General features: G+C 37.0%; 2 protein-coding genes across 6 annotated transcripts in view; one reads left to right on the forward strand and one right to left on the reverse strand.

Annotated features, from left to right (window-relative positions):
* ESCO1 (establishment of sister chromatid cohesion N-acetyltransferase 1) overlaps nucleotides 1-22,576 on the forward strand; it is a 318,705-nt gene that overhangs the window by 136,267 nt on the left and 159,862 nt on the right. The window lies entirely within an intron of this gene.
* The window catches only part of MIB1 (MIB E3 ubiquitin protein ligase 1), a 90,353-nt gene continuing 78,184 nt past the window's right edge, over nucleotides 10,408-22,576 (reverse strand). For 3 of the 4 annotated variants that reach the window (XM_075744288.1, XM_075744290.1, XM_075744287.1), the window contains exons 20-21: nucleotides 21,281-21,381; nucleotides 10,408-16,061 (exon numbers count right to left, since the gene is read on the reverse strand). In XM_075744288.1, the coding sequence (XP_075600403.1) occupies nucleotides 15,921-16,061; nucleotides 21,281-21,381 (242 nt within the window). In that variant the 3' untranslated portion in view covers nucleotides 10,408-15,920. Of the gene's footprint in view, nucleotides 16,062-16,742; nucleotides 19,029-21,280; nucleotides 21,382-22,576 lie in introns of those variants that run through there. The other variant, XM_075744291.1, reaches the window with a different exon arrangement.

Genomic DNA, 22,576 nt, shown 5'->3' on the forward strand with positions numbered 1-22,576 from the left:
AACTGGAAGCGGCTCCAAAGGTATCTTTCATTGCCATACTTCAGATTTCCTTTCCACACCCTGCCAACATTGCTCACTGAGTGAATGAGCCGTCTTGAACTCAGCATTTGGCCGGAATCAAGGTATTTCCTATTTTAACTTCAAAAATACCAAAAGGCAAATCAATTATGGTTTTAGAATGCCCACAGTCCACTGCTTGAAGAAAAACAAGAGACTGAGAACCTCTTCTTTTTGTTTAGTTTTAAGGCAAGCAGAGGGAAGAGACATTGTTAGAAGAAAAAAAAAAAAACAACACAACAAAAAAATCACTGAAAAAAAGATAGAAAATCTTAAATACGAATAAAGGTTTCTTAGAGATATCCAAATCAGAAGATGGACATGTCCAGATGTTTTCTTCAGAAAAGCAGGCAGGTAAATGGCATTGCTGTGTACAGTCTTCAGCAAAACCCATATTTTTGTTATGTGCCTGCACAATACATCAGTAAAGTGGACTCAATCTCCTTCCGGAGCCCACAGATGTTCTGCAGCAATAATAAAGAAGAAAGCATAGAAAGCACAGTGTTGTGGTCGTGAAGCACTAAGGTGCAAGACCTAAGGGACATGCTGGACTCCACTCTGCTGTATTCCAGGGATCCTATCAACACAAAATAGCAATTCTGCTTCAAAAACCACTGTACTGCTGGATGACCAGAGTATTTCATGGTCAAGGCTAAACGGACACTGGTGCACCAGGTAAAATGGCTTCATCCCAGGCAAATATTCTGGAGAGTACCGTGACTACTGTTGAAAGGCAAACAGAGAGAGTGAATTGATAAGCCAGGGGTCAGCAATTGGTTCTGATATAAACTATTTCACAAAAAGCAGCTCAGATCATGCTACAGCAGCTTTTATTGCAGAGATCGGTAGGCCAGCCCAGCTATTTGTTAGTATTATATATACACAAGTGCCTCATGCTTAGGCCAGCCAGCCCAAAGCTAAAAGGAAAGCATATAACAAATTAGTGTTAATAAGCAAACAATCATTAGAAGTGTTAACAAGTGACGGTGGAGAGGCTCTGTTTTTCATTTTATCGCTGATCTCTAGTGAGTGTTATTATCCTCATAGAATAACATTTTATTATGAAATGCCCATGCACAGCATTAGAGCCTTTGATAGCCCAACGCTTGCCAGCAGCGGCAGAATTGTAAACAAAGTGGAAGAATCATTTCTGAAATGCCAACAGCCATTAGTATTCACAAATTTTATAGTATATGGAGAGGACCAATATGCTGCAGTGTAAATAAGAGGAATTTGCTATGACCTGGGGATCTAAGGAATCAATTGAGTATTCAGTTTTTTCCCATTTTTCAAAAGAGCCTAAACATACATGCTTAATCTCAATTGATTAGTGCCTGAACTAGGATCTTGAGTCTGTTAGATATTTTCAATTCTTTTTAGCCAATAGATTCCTTCGACATTTCCCTCTTTTATAATACAGCAAACAGCTGCAACTCATCATTTTTCATTATGATTTTGTGTATCTGTTTTGTTTTACAACAGATCTAACTTAAACAACAAAAATGCAACTGAGCAACTTCTGCTCACTCTAGAAATAAGATTTTTCTGAAGATTGGTGAAATCAGACACAGTATCAGATACAATTAGGACAATGTGTTTATTTTAAACTATAGCTAGGAAAAGGACATGGGTTGAGAAAAAACCAACAACTTTGAAATGATGGAGCTTACAGGACAAGACAAAGAAAAGCCTAGTCTTTGCCTAGTTTCTGTTACTGTTCACCAGAACCAGAGAACCTGAATTTTTTTGATGTGTTTTATATGACTACCTATTTATTTATTGCAATAATTTCCTCACCTTTGACATACAACCAAAACAAGAAATCAACAAAGCTTACATTTCTGCGTTGCAAATATACATTTTCCATCTTGCAGGACAAACAGCAGCGGGAGCTCAATCTACAGCATCCTGTCTGGTGACCGAGCAGCACCAAGCCCCTCCCGAGCTGCCTTCAGCAGCAGCACAACACGGCGGATAAAGTGCACACAAGTCACTTCACTGCCATGCGTAAGCTAAACCTAGGAAAGTTTACTGAATTATTAAATAAGCAATTATGATAACATAAGATATTAAATACAGATAGGGTTGTGTCAACTCGGCTATTAATTTTGGTTGGGTTTTTTAAAAAAAAGTAGTAGTAGAAATACTAAAGTGAGCATGACGCCTTCCCTTCCTACACGTACCCCTCGCTCCAGAAGATAACTAAAAATCAGTGAAGAAAGAAAAAAAAAAACCCAGAACATAATACAGCAAACTCCTACTGGGGAATAGGGTTTTAATGAACACACAAAGCAACTAGGTGACATCTTTATCAGCCCTCATAAACCTTGATTGAATACACAGCGATAAGGCCTGTTTAAACTGTCATCCTCATGATAACACAGGCAGAGACAACGCGGGCCTTAGCAACGACCTGTGTAAGAGAGGCTCTTCCAAAAGTGCAGGCACCGTTAGGTGACGTATATCACGTAAACGGTTCGAAGCTTGCGCGGCTGGTTCGTTTGTGCGCCGGTGGGAGGTGGAAGGCCGGCCAAGAGGGTATATGCACATCATCTCGCTGCAGCGGCTGGAAAGGGTGCTTGCTTCAGAGGTAGTCTGGTTTTGGGGATGGCGAGCTGTCTGGGGAAGATGGGCACTTCAAGTCAGAGTGATGTCTAGCACTTAGATCTGCGAACACCAAGAATTTCATATAAGTGGTTTTAAAGGATTTAAGGAAAGCCTGTCTGGGTTTTTTTTTTTTTTTTTTTTTTTTTTTTAAATTTTTTTTTTTTTTTTAAACCAACATCATCTGTGAGGTGCATAACACTCAGCATGTGTGTTAGGGAGCAAGCAGGCATTTGGGGCCACCATGGCTATGGAAGTCAGCAGTGACATGACTTCTTATACCAGAGGACCTGGTCCCCACCACCTGGGATACTTATTTTAAAAATTTTAAGCATTTCAATCTCGTTTTAAGCATCTCCAAGAAACATCTTGGAAACTTCACAGTTAGTAAGCAAAGATTTAATTTAGCTATTTTTATGTATTTATTTCTAGCTTAAAAAAACCCCACAAAACAAAACCCAAAACAACAACTTACACTTGAACTTTTATTCTTTCTCCCCAAAATTGTTTTTCCCTCACTTCAATGCTTGCAGTGACACCCACTGGCTGCAGCAGGTCCAGTTTCAGAGTCATTACAAAAATGCTTCAGTGCGCTGATAACATCCCGCAGAGACAAACTCAGAAAAACGTCGCCACCAAAAAGCTGGCATTTTGTCAGCTCGCTTAATAATATAACTGAGTAACTCTATTCAGTACAACTTTCTTCCATTAAAAGCTTTAACATGGAAATAATGGTCACTGGTTAAGTATAATAAAAGACAGATTTGTATATAATTACTAGTTAATTAATAATTCCTACTGCTTGGGCAGTAGACGTTAGTAGTTAATTTTATGCCTATTTGATCTTTGGCAAGGCTGTGAAGTAGCACTAGTACTAGGTTTTAGGCTTTCATTAGGAAAACGCTAAGCTGAGCTGGTACACCACCGTGTGCCTGGCCGGCAGGGGAGGCATTTTAACTTCTTAAAAACAGAGTTATGCTTTTCTAGGCTTCTTTGCACACACCAGCAGATTTCTCCCAGTACCTTCAAGTAGTATTTTTCTCATTTCACACATAGGAAACAGGGGAAACACAGAACTAAGCGATTTGAGTAAAGAGTCACAGGAAACCCATGGAAGCCAAATCTAACAAATCCCAGTCTAATGGCCTCAATTAGAAGACAACTTGTTTCTTCAACTTTATTAGAGCACTTTCTCTGTAACACATGTAGGTTCTTAATGTTTGAACAAAATTATCCAAGTTTAAGCTGGAACACAAGCAAACAGCTCCTGTTACACAAAGTGTTCACCAAAAGAAAAGGCTAGGTTTTAATTTAACTACAATCTGATGGCTTGGAAAGGTTCAAGGGAAACTTCAGAAATATTTGGAATAAAAAAATTAAAAAAAAAAAAAAAAGGAGGGGGAACTAATTTTTGCTTGCTCTATGGCATGAGCCAAGAGCAAATGGCTCCTGGCTGTGAGCATGCAAGGTGTTTGCTGACTTACTCAGATTAAAAGCATTTTAGTCAACTTTACACTATTTCCCGCATCTACGGCAGCTAACATTCTCTCCAGAAGAGGGTCAGAAGCAGAACTATTATATTCATGGAAAACACATTTATACAGGACTTCCTGCAGAGCTTTAAAAAAAAAAAAAAAAGAAATGTTATCCAATGCCTTCCCAGCCAAACTTCCTCCTGAGGTGAAAAATCCTTCCCTTTGATAAGAAAGTTGTGTCAGACCACATTTCTGTCCCTGACAAAAAAAACCGCTCTCCCTTGGCTTGCTCCAGTTTTGGCAGCTGTGCTCAGCAGAACCACGCTGCTCTTCCCAGATAGTCCCCACACTTCACAGAGCCACCAGCTTATCTTTGACCTGAGCAATAAAATAAATATTAACTATGCACAAGCAAGCAGTTATACTGTGGGTAACACTACCCACCTCAGCTCCGAGGTAGGCAGTTCTCTTCTGGGTTAGGAATTCCATCAATAACCTAACATGTCATTAAATATCTCTTTCTCCTCCCTCCTCTCCCTCTTTTTTTTGCCTGTCCAGACTCACAGATATCCACAGTGGTCTCCAATGCTGCATATACACACACTTAACAGCAAAATAAGCTAGGCTTGTTGGCTTCCCTTCTTCCCTCAGATGTTCTTTCTGTATCAGGAGGAAATAAAAGCGTGGGGAGGGACACTTTCACTCGGACACTGGAAGTCGGTGCCTGTTAGATACCCTTGTTTCTAATCCGCTGATGACTCCAAGGATACACACAGCTACTCAGCAAATTCTAGAGTTTTGGGGCACATCTACCAAGCCTTCAGGTTCCCCATGTTTACACTGATGACCTCCTTGGAAAGAAAAAGATCAGACCAAATCAACGTAAGAGAATAAAATCCTTTCCTTGTCCTGGATAGTTACAGAGGATAACACTAGGTCTCCTATAACCCCGCAAGCGCATTCTCACACCCTGTGGAAGGACGTTCTTGGGAGAGGTAGAGGGGTCGTGGTGGGGAACAGATGGGACAGGCATGTGCAGTATATGTTTGTTTTCAGTCAATCCAGCGACTAAGCAGCAATTACCGCAGCATTTTTGGCTAAATGAAAATTGGCCAAAGAAATTAAAACTAGGCAGAGTTTCCATCTAGAAGAGGGGGAAAAAAAAAACAAACAAAAACCACCCAACAAAAAACTACTTCCCTTGCTAAATCCTCCTGTCTAGATGCTTTTTTTCTTAAGACTATTTGATTACCTCCTCAAAGTTGAGGAACTCCTGCAAAAATAAAACTATGAAATCAGCCAGTGAATAACTTTTCCTGGAGTGCTCAACAACAGCTTGCCAAATCTTGGTGTCACCATTTGATTCAGCATAGCAGATAAAGCCTAAAATTAAATGTCTGGTATCCCAACCTTGCCAATGAAGATATGCTTTTCATATCTAATTCATTTCCATGCTACTTGTCCTAAGCCGACATTGTTTCATGGGTAAGCAGATGCCCAGAGGGCTTGGCCCACTCAACCCTACTTGGCTGCAACACTTTAAAGGTGTAAGTGGCCTCTAACTACTGCCTGCTGCAGGGCCAGCACCTCACACAGCTAACTACTGACCAGTTGATCTGCAGTAGCTTTTTACACCGCTGCCTGTCTGAAGGCACACACAGTAAATCCAAGTCAAGATCACTTACCCCTTTAACATCTTTTTGTGTGTGTCATGGGAAGAGAGTTGTATTAGGCAGAACAGCAGATCCATAACATCTGCATCAGGGACTGGCTTGCAACTCCCACACCTTCCTTCTCCACGTGTGGAATAGTTCCAGTTTAACTGTAGGACATTACTCCAGGGAGATGTGGTGTGGATGGAACTACTCGCAGTGGTAGGACATGCAAGGCAAAGGAGATGGCAGGGTTGCAGCAGGACTCCACGTATGCATGATATGAGCTCTCAGGAGAGGGAAAAGAATTTAAAACTCTTCAAGAAACCACTCTGCTGACAGTCCAGTTTGCATCTGAGTCTGTCACCTCACAAAATTCCCAAGAATTAGGCCTATGTCTGCAGTTTAGTTTTAGGTTTCCCTGTGCCCTTATTCTAATACTTTTCTATCCCAACAATAAGGTGTGAAGTGCCTCCGGTCTGTACGTGAAGTGGTGGGAGAATAGTTTCCGAGGACAAGTTACATGAAGACTCCCTCAGCCTTAAATGTAATCAGAATGACATGACTGAAACCCAAGAATAATATGAATTAAGTGCTTTAAGTGTCCTATCCTATAGATCAGACAAATACAGTCAAAAAGCTTGGGCTTGATGCTTTGAATTGTAAGGCTATCCTAGAAACAGCTTAACTAAGCCCTTTGTGTTAGGAAAAGCAGCCTTGCTTACATAGATCTGAAGCAGTCTTTATTTTACAGGTCTCATCGCAAAGAAGGAAGAGAGGAAGAATGACAGCATTGTGTTTCAAAGCTGACAAACCATATAACATGCCCACTGGAAAATAAATGCTGTATAATTGCTATTTATTTTATACAGCTTTCATACAGAATATCACAAGACACCCTATGATCATATAAACGGTAGGGATTATGAAATCTTAGTAGGGACAGTATTACTTGGAACATGGTTTCAGATTTACTTTATTCAAAGAGGCAGAACTTTTTCATACTTCTCTATGGAGGCAGCAAGAAGCCCAACAGCAGAAACTTTCTCTTTGCAAACAACCCATGCTCTTGCAAGCAATCCTACTGAACTGAACAGACTTCCTCTGGGCAACTTAAGTGGGCAAGATTCACACAACTAGGAGACAGTAACTTCCATTCAGAGTGAGTTTCTCCAGGAAATACCTTTTCACCAAAAATGGAATCTGAGGTATGGTAACGATAGAAATTTCAGGCAGCCTATAAGGAAAAAACAAAAAAAAAACCCCAAAAAACCCCCAACAAACCAACCACCAAAACCCAAAAACCAACAAAACCAAACCCACCCCGAAACATTCATTCCCAGTTTTCCTCATATGGTCGAGAACAGTTGCAACTAGACCAAAAGAAGCACCTCTACCCTACCACTACCCACCTAGGTGGTAGCCACAAACTTTCTTATACTGCCAGTATAGAGAAATAAGTGTTGTTCCTAAATTAATGTGAAATTTTGCTAAGACTGACTTCAGGAATTCCTCCTGTCAGTATACGCAATCAAGAGTGGAGTCAGACACAAGGACAGGGCCCCACTCTGCCCATGTAAAGGCACTGTGCCAACTGCGTGTAATGGCAATTAATTTTAATGAGTGAAGGAAAGCACTACATTGAGAAAGGACAGAGTTGTATCAAAAAAAGTTAGAAAGAATTGAAATGGAGGACTTAAGTAGTGAGGGACAGAAGTACTGAAAACATGAAACATGAAAACTCTTAACAAATGCAAAAGGGAATGACAAGAGTTGCAAACATGAAGGTAAGGAAGGTCTCTTGTTAATTCAGCAAGCGTAAGTCTGTGCCAGCCTGAATGACGTTGACCATACTTAAATTCGTATTTGTGAAATACGACTTTGGTACAAGGGTTGGAAATTTTTGTGTAGGGAATAGCTGTCTGGTCTGTTCAGCCTCTTGGTAGAAAGATAATGAGTTACTTCAAACTTCTGTCTCCAAGTAACTTGCATACTCGGGGAAGCCTTGAGAAGCTGGACATTCCTTCCACTGAGCAGACTGATAGGGTTCAAAGCATATTTCACTACAAGCTGTGTTACTATAGGGTGGAAAATATTAATCAGCTCTAGCCATCTAGGGAGACTGTGGTTATCATTAAGAAGATGTGGGACACTCATACAAGAATTCTTTTCCCCTGCCCACTGGACAAGCTCTCTCATATAGTTTTATCTGCTCCAACTGCATGCTTCTGAAAAAAAAAAAAAAAGCTAGACTAAATGAATACTTTCAACTAGAGCTAAAGGTAAACACTCCACTGGAACTTTGCCCTAATCAATAGTAGCAATGTTCATGTCACATGAGAGTCAGAGGATAGAATATGGTGCTTACTGAAGTCAGCAAATAAGCTAATTATACTTAGCCTGCTTGAAGAAGGGGACAAGTGAGGTCTGGTCCACCCACGTATTAATGCAATCATCATTATCCTTACCCCTTGTTTGCTTTGTGCTTACGGTACAAAATAACTTGTCACAAACGGAGGGCGCTACTGACCCCTTGTGGAAAATTTACTCATACATTTTGGGATGCACAAGTGTCACTGGGGAAATCAGCTCAGATTTAAGTTTATCCACTTACCTCCCTCAGATTTATTTTTAAAGAAAATTCAGTGAAATGGTGTTATGGTGTTGCAAGGCATCAGTATATTCTCACAAGTGTATTTCCCTGATTTTAGGCAATTTTGCAGAAATTAAGTTTTTCATTATCTTCTTTAGGGCAGTCAAGTCAGTCCCAACAAATCCTAACTATAAGTAGTAGATTTTACACTTCCTACAACTTAAAGTCTTGCATTGTAACAGAATAAAACTTTTACATTATCAGCCTGCATAATTCTTGATTTCTAATGTAATTGGAACTAATTTCAATCCATTATAGCATTACACTCTAAAAACTTTTTTTTTTTTTTTTTAAAAAAAAGTATCTTCTAATAGCCTGGACATATTACTCTCATCACTGCAAAGGGAACAAAGTATTTAAATCCCTAAAGTAACTTTCATCTAAAATCTTATTCATAAGTATCAAGAACAGCATTGATAGGCTTCATTCTTAAAGTAAAAGCTTTCCTAAACATCCTACTTTGTTGACTTGAATCTGGCTGCACAAAGCCCAAGAATAGGATCTTCGATGATATTGTTGCTAACTGAAATTGCCTTTCCATATTGTGGAAAATCAAGTCTGAAAAAGGAAGGCTATTGCTTTTTATTCAAATACTGCTGCTATTTTTTTCTTCCCTAAATAAAACAGAGTACATCCATGAAGAACCATCCTCTGCATATGATTAAATGTCAAATCCAAAGGAAATCTCCATGGAGTTTCATTATTCCTGTCACAAACTTATGGCTGCATACTGGATACAGCTGGAATTAGTTAGAACAGCGAAGTACATTCTACAGAGATTAATTATATTATACAGTATTTATATTATGAAGTATATTAATTATATTGTACAGTATGAAGCTGCCTTCTCAAAACCTAAAAACATCAGCAAAAGCAGCAGCTTCCATTGTGACCAACATTAGGGGCAAAAACCCTGGAGACCACAGAGACAGAGTCTTAAGTCTATGCCAACGCTGTTCCCACCACTTTCAGTGAACAGCTATGGAGAAGTATGCGAACCGCTTGTAAGTCCCACAGCAAAGAACTAGTGGCTATTTGAAATGTATTTTGACAATTTGCATCAATTGTGTTCACACAAAAAGTTTAAAAAAGGTATCTGAAAATATTATGTTTTCATACAGACCTGTCATATAAACCAAGTTGAAGAAATCTTGAACAATGAAAAGAAACTGAGAAAGAGAGCGACAAACTTTTTATTCTGTCAATTCATTTTTCACCTGTACACTATGATAAATTAAAACACTGAACCATTAAAGTCTGGTTGGTTTTGTTGCCCTTCATTACATACATACATATTTTTGAATGCATCCATTAAATTGAATCCTAAAAGTATAAACTATGATGCAGCAACTGTTGTCTCAGAATACGAGAGTTACCTTATCTGGCTGGAGATTTTTAAATGATCACATTCACGTAGCCAGATCTGTAAAGGCCATTCAATTATAAGTAAACCCAGAGCCTAACATACACTTAACAGCAGCTCTAATCAGTATTATGGACTGTACATTTACAGAAAAATTTGCACATATGTGATAGATAAAAATTTTAAATCAACCTTTTTGTTGTTACAACATAATCCACCGTTTGTACTTCTACTGTGCTGCTTAAACAGTATTTGAGTATCTGGGAGATTCAAAGGCACATAACATTTCTGGTGTTGCTAATAAACTCACTCTTCAGGGATACACCATAGAGACCCAGAATTTTTTGAAGTTTGGATTGCAAACTTTCTCAATAAATAAAGTCTGGTGCACTTTTAAACATTGTATGTCAATAACTAACAGAGCTACCAAACATTCGTTCAGGTATACAATTTTCTAATTCCGTGGTGACAGCTAACATCATGACAATTAAGGAGGAGGAAGTCAAATGAGCCACCACTCCTTTCCCAGTGATGTGTGTGCAAGTATCAGTACTACTTCAGTCCAATTACACTTTTAAATCAAAGCTTCTGAAAAAGTCAGTATACATCTTATATAATGTTTTATTAACCATACAGTACATAGCATTTCCTTTGAAAAGCTTAGACCTTGCTAAGCAGTTTTAATGAAAGCAATTATATAATGCTATCCGCATACAGAAATCCACTACGTTCACACAGACAACCTTAAATTTCTCCAATAAACAGTCATGTTAAAATCTACAATTTACTGAAATTACAAAGCTGGTTTTAACAAAAGCTAAAATGTTCCTGTGGTTCAGTAAAACCTGTTATCCAATATGAATAGTTTGCTTTCATAAAGACACTAAGCTTGGGACAAAGAAAATATTTCCTAGAAGCTCAAGATGAGACTTAAATTTTTTGTAACTATGAAATGGCATGCAAACATACAGATTTGTTGCTGATTATTCCTCTCTCTCTTACAAAAGACTTAGCGGGCCAGAGCAAAGCAGGTATTTTTACATGTTTGTTTATACAATGACCTCTCCCCTCACACTAAAAATGTCACATACAGAACATTTTATCAGCTGTCTTTGCCACAAATGCTGCTTCTGTAAATTTGAATGCTATGCCCTTCAGACCCCTGTGACTGATGCAACAATCACACAGCTTTTGGAAACTTTAACAATACCTAAATTTGCTGATTCTCCTTTACAGAAGGTCTATACAAGTTTATAAATCCGTGGCAGGGGTATTACAATTATATCAACTCATAACTAGATTCAAAAGATACTTGCATTCTGTAAGGACTCTATGGCTGCTGCCCATTCAATAGTTCTATCAAGGCACTGTACTGTCAGTAAATCTCTAATATTCTCCAAGATGTGCTGAAGAATATTGTGAACGTGTTTAAGTTGTTAAAAAGCCCTGAGTCAGAACTTACTCATTCACCACAGGCTTAGCTATAAAATGGCACGTACTAAAACTTCTGTGGCTTCAGTTTTGCTTTGTCAACACAAACAAGTTATGAAATGCATCAAAAGACAATAGTACAAATTCCAGCAACTTATGCAAGAATAATATCCAATGCACATTATGGCAAATCACACACTTTTATTGTGCCAATAAAAGAAACCAACCTTCACAATGCATTCAGACATCAAAGCTGATGAAGCAAACCAAAACTGCTATGTTCCCCATCCCTTCCCAAAGACAAAGAGCAACTAGAGAAGCATTCAGTACTTTGACAGAAAGGAGGTAGCACTGCTAAAAGTTAGGCTGTAGTGTTGTTGGGGGTTTTTTGAGTGAAAAATTGACCCATGCAGCACAAAGAACAGGACAGGCTCTTCGGTTCACCAGTTGCTACTGGAAGAGTAAAATTAAGTTTCTGACATTTAATTTTGTAGAGGAAGCTTAGATCAGTAGCTCAAAGAAGCTTCTTCAATTTAGTGTTTATACAAACTGCAATTCTGCAATTAATACTGCTAAAAATAATTAGGCATACATAAAACTTCATCTCTAGAAAATATCTACACAATAAGGACTTAAATCAGATTATTTTTACAGACCATTTCATGTCTTTAAAAGAAGCTAAAACACCAATTGTAAGACTATGCTAACAAGGCACAAGTACTTGTGCAAAGCTGCTATATCCTCACCCAGTCCAAGTTAAGAACACCACCTCCTAATCAAACTTTCACATTTACAAAGTAACTTGTTTATTCTCTTGCCAGACTAATTTTCAGTATCCACTTCAGCAAATAAGGATTTCTCCAAACCCCAATGTACAAGTGCACAGTATTTCAACAAATGGAAAGTAGGTAATAATAGCCCAAATTCTGAGAAGTGCCACATGAGCTTGGAGTATAGTTACAGTAAGCGATAGTAGGCTTGGGGAAAAAAAGTCATAGTTATACAAAAGTTAACAAGCTACAACTATTTAGCATATTCTGTTAGCCTCTGAGGTTGTCTTCGTACTTTAAATCACTGTGTACTGATGTAACCATTTGTGTATTTTACTAAATTGAAAAAATGAAAAGTGTTTAACTTAAACATCTGAGCATACCTCACATCTGAACAATATATATTAGTAGGTGTCGTCTTGATTGTTCCAAGAAACAAACTGAGGTATTTAATCCAATTTAATTTCAAAACTGCTATTAAATACTGGGGGTTAATCACAATAAACAAAGTTTGCAAATCTTACATTTTACGATATTACAGTATATTAAACACCTTACCGATTTTTCTTTCGTTTTCACTTTGCCCCCTAATAATAGTGATGATAATGAGATTTACACTTTCATCTTTTGCTGAAGACACAGGCACAATGACATATCCTCAACTCTCCTACTTGTTATGATCCCCTCTGGCTTCCAACTGAGCTTCTGGTTTTCATCCTTTGATTATTTAACTGTTATCCAAATAAACATTTGCACTCTGCGAACACTGCACAGATGATACCAGGCTAAATTGAGTGAATGAACTCACTAGCTTCCTCAACAATTCTAGTTCACCTTCTACATCAGAATCCAAAGAGAGTGTGTGAATCTAAATAACTATTTCCATAAATTATACTGGATTTGCAACCATTTTTCCTCAAGTTTTTTGAAAGGCAAGCACTGTGTAGACTTCCCAACAAGACACAGCTTTTTCACCTGTTAATAAGAGGCCTGGATTAATATTTTAAGTATGTCAGCTTGCCTAGATTCTCTAATTCAGCTGTTTCTTGTGGCACCACGATAGCATCAAGTTGAACCCCCGACATTGGCATACTTGAATTTCAACTGGCACACATTGCCCAATGAGTCCAATCACAAAACTTGTATGCAGTCACATACATCTGGTGTGGCTACAGTATAGAAGACTACAGCTGCTCCTATAGCAATGCCTTCAAGCCATTATCTCTACTTCCATAGAACCATGATAGCATCCAAGTATTAAGAGTGTTACAAAGTAACTTACAGCTTCTGTGTTGAAAAGTACAAGCCTAACAGAGCACTTACCTATCTATCCTACAATCTGTGCCTCCTGCACACAAGGACTATTTGATATTCGACTCCAGTTTCCCACCCAGGATGCTTTAGATCTGTTCTTACTCAGCTGAATTATTCAACTGATGCAGAGTTGAAATACTTTCAAGTAATTCTGGCTTGTTCCAGTGAAAAATAATTAGGAAAATGCCAACTGCTATATTGAGGTTTCAGTTTGGAGCTGCATTATCAAGGAGAAATCCACCCTGCCTTTGTGCTGACAACAGTTTATACCGGTCCCCTTGAAGAAGAAATAGGACACAACATCCAAAATATGATCCACCAGAACCAGAGGAAACTGAGGTACAGATCTGATGCACTGCAGGATAAAACTCAGAATGGATTTTATAAAATTATTTTTAGAGGAAAACTGACAGGAAACTGAAGCCTACTGAAGAAAGGTCAACTGTCAACCATGCTACACACACAAAAAAAAAAAAAAAATAAAATAATCAGACTTAGTGACATGCATATTGGCCAAATGAAAATTGCAGCAAACACTCAGGTGCACTCAGAGCTTAGGTGGAGATAGTAAAATGCTGAAGCAAAAAAAAAACCCAACCCAAACCCAGCCTTACGTCAAAAACTTTCCAAAGCCTCTAGAAATCTTGGTATTTTAGAATAAGGACCCAAGAAGCAAGAAAAGAGAGGGACTATTTCATTTGGCCAAAAAGACAGATACACAGATTATCTGAGAACAGATGACTACTAGTATACAAAAGAAAACAGACTACTGTGTTGACTCCAGATTGAGATTGTGTCCAGTGAAAAATTACTGAAAAGAATGATGAACATTTGCAATTCTGTATTAGGATTAAAGAAGGCTCTAGAAGGGCTGTGTATTACATCCTTTTGCTATGTTAAAAGCCACTCTACGTACATTTTTCCAACATATCACTGTAAAACTTACTGGTTAAAAGTTCACCTATCTTTACAGTTTACTAATAACATTCTTTTGAGGCTTTTGCCAATGTTTGCACAATTCAGGCAAGTCAACATAACCTTCAAAAGACTAAGATCGATTTTCTGAAAGGATCACAATTTTATGTCTTTACCTTTACTTGGATCTTCCCCATAACTACCCCTTTTGCCACATTTTTGACATACACAATGATAATTAAATCTTAGGTGCAAGTAAGGCACCTAAGCGACTCCAGCATGGATTTCTTTATTGTTCTGCAAGAGCACAAATGAAGTCTTCAGAATGGCAAAGGGCTACATAAACTGCACTCAGAAAACTGTTGCATCACTTAGGAGTAAGCACACATTCCTTTTAGCTGCAAGAGATATTTAAATCAGCATACTTTCCTCCATCAAAAAAGATGGAAGGATGTACTTGTTATCAAAACATCAAAACATTAAAAGTTTGCAGTTCCCGACAGTAGTGCTTTCGGGGTCAGGAACACCTCTTTATGTCACGAGTGACAGCTACCTCTCTTCAGCCAACTTCAACTCATCTAGGCATGGCTCACAGAATTCACTGCTATGTCAGCAATACCCATTTGCAGTATTACCGGTTAATGTTCACAGATAAGTTCTGGTGTTAACATCCAACTTAGATGAATAAGTAATATTAAATCTTCCCATTTGCTGTTGACAATGTTTGCCTGGAGACAATAAAACTAATTTAAGAGAGCAAATCTTACACAATCTCTATTTTTTTTCAATTCATAGACCCAGAATTTTAAATGGCCCCATATGTGTGTGTGTGTGTGTGTGTTCCTCTACAACTGATCAAATTCTTTCATCTGAAATGGCTAACTGACCCACTGCACCAACGCCTTCCTTTCCAGTCAAGTTAAAAGCAATTCCATACAAAATCATGTGGCTAGCAGAACTAAGAAGTTCACTATTTAAGTTAGCTTGAACCTGTTAGACTAAAGTGCAGTTTTGGGAACATAATATTTCTAAACTAGATTTGTCTTTTTACTGTTTCCTTCCCAACCCATCCTCAGCAACGAAGGGCACAATAAAGTTAGATTTACCTTAACATTGTATTTTGAGGCCTGATCTTGTAGGAACAGTATATTTATTTCTACTGTGCATACACTTCGTATTAATTTTGCATTATTGTATATTTCAAGACAGAAATTACTGTGAATCGTAACTGTCACAGGAAATTTGACCATTCTCCAGAAAGGCATAAACCAAAAAAATCCTAAATATTTATATTTAATATAACTGACATTATTAAAAAAAAACCCCTTACATCACTTGACACTTGATACATACATTAAAAAACATGAATGAAACCAAAATAAGATTGTCCCTTTACACTTTAAGGGGAAGAAGACAACAGAAAGAAAGTGAAAAAAAGACTGCTTTAAATTAGCTTCAGGCTTAAATGTTTTTTTAAGAGTAATACTAAAAGCTGACTGTTCAAATACTGTTCTCTTATTTGGTGTGTTCACAGTCTTTAAACAATTACCATATAATGAACCTGTGCTACAGTATTAGAAATGTTTTCATCAGAACCCTTTACTGCCTTCCAGACTTAGAGAAATTTAAATCATCAAAATGTCCTTACTATATCATAAGCTAATAAAAAGACACTGGTTCCACTACTTAATACAAAAGGATCCTTCGTTCAATTGCCTTGCGGCATATCGGGCATTCACTCATTCGGTCTCCACAAAGTTGACACGTTCCATGGCCACAGAGAAAGATCATGTTCTTCAGACGGTCCAAACAGACAGGACACATAGTCTGTAAAAGATTTTGACAGGTTACATAGTCAATGGCAGTAGTGATACAGATATTGATACAGAGTATGCAATACATAAATTACTGAAATTCAACAATAAATAGGCCATCTTAAGCACAGCAGATTATTGCCATAGCATAACCGAGCCACTAAGCTGAAGACTTTTTTTTTTTCTTTTTTCAAAATCACATTTTTATTTCACATTGACTTAAAATACTTGGGCTTTTCCCATCATGACACAAAAACAATGTAGCTTTTTTCCAAATATGATCCCTTTAAGTAAGGCTATCCAGTAAGAGGCTGATATCACATTTTCACTATCATTACCCAAGTTTGCAACATTAAGACATTCTTCAGCAACATTCCCCTTTATGTCATGTAGCCTTCCAAGGAACAAACACAACACTAACAACTTTATGCGTGCAATGTTCAGGTAATGATTTACCAATTTCTTCTCATGCTACCTAGCCATTCATATACTTACTTTTAAACACCAAGCACAGAATACATGCAGAAGTAATAAATCAATGCATAATCAATATTATATGTAAAGATTCAACACTAGTAATTCCAGGCGTTGTTCATGGAAGTTACCTAGATTTTTCAACCACAAGAACATCTCGAGTTTCAAATGAAGAACAATTTAATAAATCTGTGACCTTCAGTCATAACAGTAGCACAGCAAACTTTTAAAATCAGTTTTAACTGCTGAACATTAAAGTGTCAGCCAATGCCCAAAAAAGATCTCCTAAAGCTCTTCAACAGCAAAGTTCATTTGTACCAAGCCACAAGGAACAATGTCCTTCACCTTTTGTCACATACAGAAACTGAAGTTTTGGTAAAGCATGTTCCTTCACCATAAACATATTGCAGCCATATTAGGATTTAATTTATAACAGTTTATCGAAGGTTAGTAAATGAATAGATGTTATAACAGATGATAATTAAGACCATTCTATAGTCCAACAAATCAAATCTAAGATGTCCTCACATGTGAGACGCACTACTCATATCCAACACTTGTAAATGTTAAGCTTATATATAATATGAAATACTGTCAGGGCTCGTATTTCAAATGCAAATTCATTTTATCACCACCTTGCACCTGTGACTTGTTTCCATACTTATCATCGTGGGTTTACTTGAGTTTGTTCATCTCATGAGAGAGAAAATCCACAGCAGGAACCCTACTCAATATAACTTTAAAGCATACTTTCTATGGAATTGATAGGTATTATTTCCTAGGGTAGACAGCTTAGTTGAAGACCAAAAAAATTCACCATCAGTCTGCTTATATGGAGTTTAAATTGGCATGGAATCTGGCCAAATGTCCATTTTAATCTCCAGGATACCAGTATAATGGGCTAGCAGGATTGCAAAACTTCCAGATAAAATCAATTTATGTTTAAAAAATCTCCCTTCACTCTTCCCAAAAATGCTGAGCTCCAGCTTTGCCAGAATTTTCACAATACTATAACAAAACACACTTAAACTAAAAATTTGCAAAAGACCAACTGTCAGTCAGTCCTGCTTATTTTTCCATTCACACCAAGTCATCATCTACACATGCCAATGGGGCAAGTAGAGCGTTCTTCCTCCAGTAACCTACAGTCTTCAAATATCAATGAAAAAGCTGTTACCAATGAATATAGACAAATAACCTGACCTGTAACCTGACAGCATTGACACAATGTCCTTTGATAAAGGACTGACAAAGCAAACCTAAATCTTAACTCTGGAGAAAAAATTTGTAGCTTTTATTCTATGTTTTTAGCTTAATTACTTGCTTTTGTGCCTAAATATGTCAGAATTACTGAAGTTAGAAGGGTCTGTTCTCTCCAAATGCCACACCATCATCTGAAGATGAAAACACCCATCAAGGGACTCAAAACCAATAAAAATTAAAATCTGTTCAAACACCATTACTTTTGATTATTTTGTTCAGCGAAGCACAGAAATCCTAACATTTTCATTTTAAAGATCTTTTCTGTAATTGCATGCAGTATTATCAAATTGCCCAATTTCTTCTGCTTAGTACAAATGCAGAGTATTTAAAATGCATTAGCTGTTTAATTTCTTAACATGATACTATTTTAAGTTACTTCATACAGTAGGAGAATACAGCTGGCAGGAACCAAACCTCCTGTTTGCTAGGCACTTCTATTCTGACAAGGATTTTCTCAATTAGTTCAGCAGTTTCCCAGTGGGATACAAGCCAAAATAACAGAGTTATATCCAACCTTCAAGGAGCATTCACTACTTGATCACCAGCTTATATACGCTGTTACAGTGGAAGAAAGTTCCCTGCATGCCTTATACCCAATTTGTGCCACAGCAGCAGGAGATAAGCATTATCTGTTTCTATTGTACTATTAGAACATTCTCTGCGTGAAACCACACTCTACGTTTATTTTTATTTGCGTGAATCATTTGACTCTCATCTTTCAAAAGAAAACAAATGGTATAAAAAGGCACTATACCTGTTCTATGTGAGAATTGTTTCTTTGGATAAGTAAAAGTAGTCTGAAAATGTGCTCATTGTACCTTTAAGTATAACAGGGTTTGCAATTCAAATCAATTTTTACCACTAACAAGGTGTTCTAAACTGCTTGAAATATCAATTCCTCATTAACAAAAATAGTCTTTCCAACAATATACAGGTGCACAGTGACAAAATAAATTTATTTTTAAGGAAAAAAAAAAGTGATGTAAGTATGGTGAAGGAACATACATAAGATATTAGACAGATGATGGTGATTATGTATGAAATGGAGTGAAGGTATTACAATTACAGTCAAAAGGGTTCACATTCAGGGAATCCCTGAAGAATGGTGTGGTCATCAGATGTGGGAGATTCTGTTGACATCAGCATCACTTCTGCTTGGCACCAGAAATGGTTTTAAAAGCTTGCTGCACTAACATATTAGATTATCATTGAAGGTATGAGTTGAAACATAGGATTATACCTGCTGAAAGAGAACAAATTAATTTTAAGTACAAAAATATCAATGTAATATGAAGACTGAACTGTTAAAGCACAAATCAAAAAAATACACAATTATAGTGGAATGCTGTGCGTCATTTCAAGCACAAATTTAAAAGATTAGATGACTAATTTTAATCAAATCCAACTTGCTACTGCCAAGTGTGATACACAACTTGCCTTGTCACAAGACCAACTAGAAAAATACTCTAAGGAAAACATGAAAGAGTCTCAAGCCAAGACGCATGCAAGAATGACCAGAACCTTTCTAGTCAGAGGCATTGAACGATCTTCAGTTTTATACTGATTTAAAATAAATTATTGGACAACATGGCATTTCAAAGCAAGAGAGTGCACTTAAATTTCTCAAAGCATTCCAGTATTAGACCTTTCTTACTACTGCAAACATGAAAACCAGAAAATACAAGTAGAAAATGGCATGTATGAAATAATTATTCTCTCTTCCCTAAGACAGCATAACTTTCTGATATTAGAAAGCTTCTGGCTAGGAAATCCCAAAGGTAAGGCAAAATTGTTAAGAATAAAAGAGCACCTTAGGAAAACTGAAAAAAAACCCCTGAGATCACATCTAACAAAGAAGAAAAACTGTAACATAAACTAGTTTTCCTTTCACATTCCTATATATGAGTATTAGCATATCCAAATAGAACTCCAATCTTTTATAAACTCCTAAAATAAAGTAACCAGAAAAGAAAAAAAATACATCTGAAGAAAATAGATTACTTGTATTTAAGCATTCATCTGCATGTTTTGCATATATAATTTTAAATGCCAAAGCAGTAACCTTATTCTTTTCATTTAATATTAAAAAGTAAAACAGAAGCTAAACAGCAGATCTAAGACATCAGAGATACCTAGAAACTCCAGATGTTACCATCAAGACAGACATGCACTTTTCAAATGACAATTTTTAATCTGCATGTTCTTTTGCAGACAAAAACTACAAAGAATCTGTTTTGAAGTAGATATTTGAATTTCTATTACTGGGGTGTTGGCCAAGTCTCCATACGACAGAAACAGCTCTTCATAGACATACCACTGAGGTTAAAACTCGACAGTGTATCAGCTCCCCAAATTTAAGGCATTTAGAGATATGGGGCCTAAAACCAGCAACTGAAACACTTCAGCCTTAACTTTCATGCACATTAACAGCTGACAGCAACAACTACCAGGGCTAGATGTGATGCTGCCATCCCTGATGTATTACTGACTGCTCTAAGCCTACAAAAGGAAAAGGCAAGTAATACATTAAGAACATTACTCTGTTTCCTGTATCCATGAAAAGTTTCTTCCAATTGTATTATACATAGGAAAGACAAAAATCACGTTATGAGGGTTCTAAGAGAGTAAGTTCATACAATGGACAGATACCACAGGTCCTTTATGGCTGAAAGATCTCAAAATCAAGTTTTTATTTGTTCAGATGGAAAAGCAAGGAAACAATTTAGTAATTTAACCCAGGAAAGTTCTGCATGTGCACAACTACTTGAGCGCTTCTAATGGAACTAGACTTAGAAATGTTACAAATTTAAATAGGTAACCATCAGTTCTCTGAAACATTAAATTTTTGTTTTCATTAGGTTTCCAAATTGCATGTAACTTAACCAATGAATAATCAATACAATCTACAGTCAATTTGTATAAATTTCCTCCCGTTATGCATAATTACAAAAGACCTTGTAATTTGAATATTTGGAATGTAAGTTGTATGTACAGTACTTTCAAAGGTTTTAATTTTACAACCACACAATTTTTTGAAGAGTACATAAACTACAGCCTTCATACGACAGGAAACTACTAGCCATTGTTCAAAGGCAATTCATGAACAGACAAGTAAAGATTCAGGTAGATAGAGAATAGTGAAGAAAATCTACGTATATTACTGTTCTGTGAAAACAGCTTCTGTTGTACCTACAGACTCAGGTTAGCTAAACAGGCAGAGAACATGCTGACTGGGCAGGTCATCCTTTTTTAGTCACATCAACACAGATGCTCTAATAGATGGATTATCAAACATAGCCACTTGATTTTTTAAATTTTTTTTTTTAAACCTGTACATAGAAGACATACAAGCCACATCACACCCAAAAATATTGGTTATTTAACTAAAATTTAAGAACTGAAGCATTTCAACATGACATTTTGTTTTAAATAAAAGATGCCTTGGCTTTTTCAATTATTTTAGTGGTCCCTAAAATTTTTATCCAGCACTTTTACCTGTTCCTTGATGTCTTGTAACTGTTGCTGCAGCTTCTGTACATCCGCATTAACATTGGTGTTGTCTTTGTCTTTCTGCAAAACTGGAATGTTTCCACTTGCTGTAATTTAGAGAAAATAAATATATGTGATTATACATGAATCTAATGAAACAGGAATAATTATTTCCAGTGTAGTAACTACAATTTTTCAATTATCTGAAATAATGTCAGTCAAACATATTTGATAATCTAATTAAAATTTACTACATCATTGCAGCTCAATTCATAAAGAACTTCTTTGAGTTCAGTGGCAACACTTCTTTGACAAATATTTCCTCAATAATGATGCTCAAAATGCCTGTGGCCCCTTAATGTTCTCAGAGTTCTTCTTTGTCAGTGAGTTTCCTGAGTAAATTTTTTTGCACATGTAAAAAATAAAGCCAAATCCTTTCACACTGAAAAGGCTTTTTATCTACACAGACAATTCTGTTTGGCACTCAAAACTTCAAAAGCATTTTGGAAGTAGTTTGCTCAAAATTTGAACAAACTCAGATTCATATTCCTGAATTTGACAGATACAGGAAGCAATGTTACTATAAGAAACAGAAAAATTGAGAAATATTGCAAAATAACAAATTTGAAATTTCCAATATGAGTATTAAAAACCTGATTATAAGGATTATTCTTAAATTTATCTGTTTAGGAACAGTATAACAAGAATGACCTAATATTACAATTCACATAAACTCAATTCAAACACTGCGTACCACCCATACACACGCAGAGTAAATACAAATGATTCATAGAAATTATTCAGAGAAGTCACAAGAGGTTTAGAAAACTAGTCAAAGCAGGAGATGGAACAGGTTGCCCAGAGAGGTTGTGGATGCCCCCTCCCTGGAAGTGTTCAAGGCCAGGTTGGATGGGGCTTTGGGCAACCTGGCCTAGTGGAGGGTGTCTCTGCCCATGGCTGGGGGGTTGGAACAAGATGATCTTTGAGGTCCCTTCCAACCCAAACCATTCTGTGATTCTATGTAAAACTGAACTGTCATGAAAGTTGCTTGTAACTAGATGCAAAATATTTACCATTCCTTGATCAGTTCCAGAAGTAAAAAAAACAAAACAACAAACCACACACACATTTATTTGCTTATTTGCACAATTACAGACAATTTTCAGCTCTTGCTTCATAGGACACTAATAAGTGGCCAAGAAGTCATACATGTTTCAGCTTCTGCTTGGGATGCTGGAAGCAATCCTTTAGTGTAATGGCTGGTGTTACCACCGCATCTACTCCTACCAGTGTAGAAAGTAG

This window comes from Balearica regulorum, chromosome 2 (assembly GCF_011004875.1).
Source record: "Balearica regulorum gibbericeps isolate bBalReg1 chromosome 2, bBalReg1.pri, whole genome shotgun sequence".
NCBI lineage: Eukaryota > Metazoa > Chordata > Aves > Gruiformes > Gruidae > Balearica > Balearica regulorum.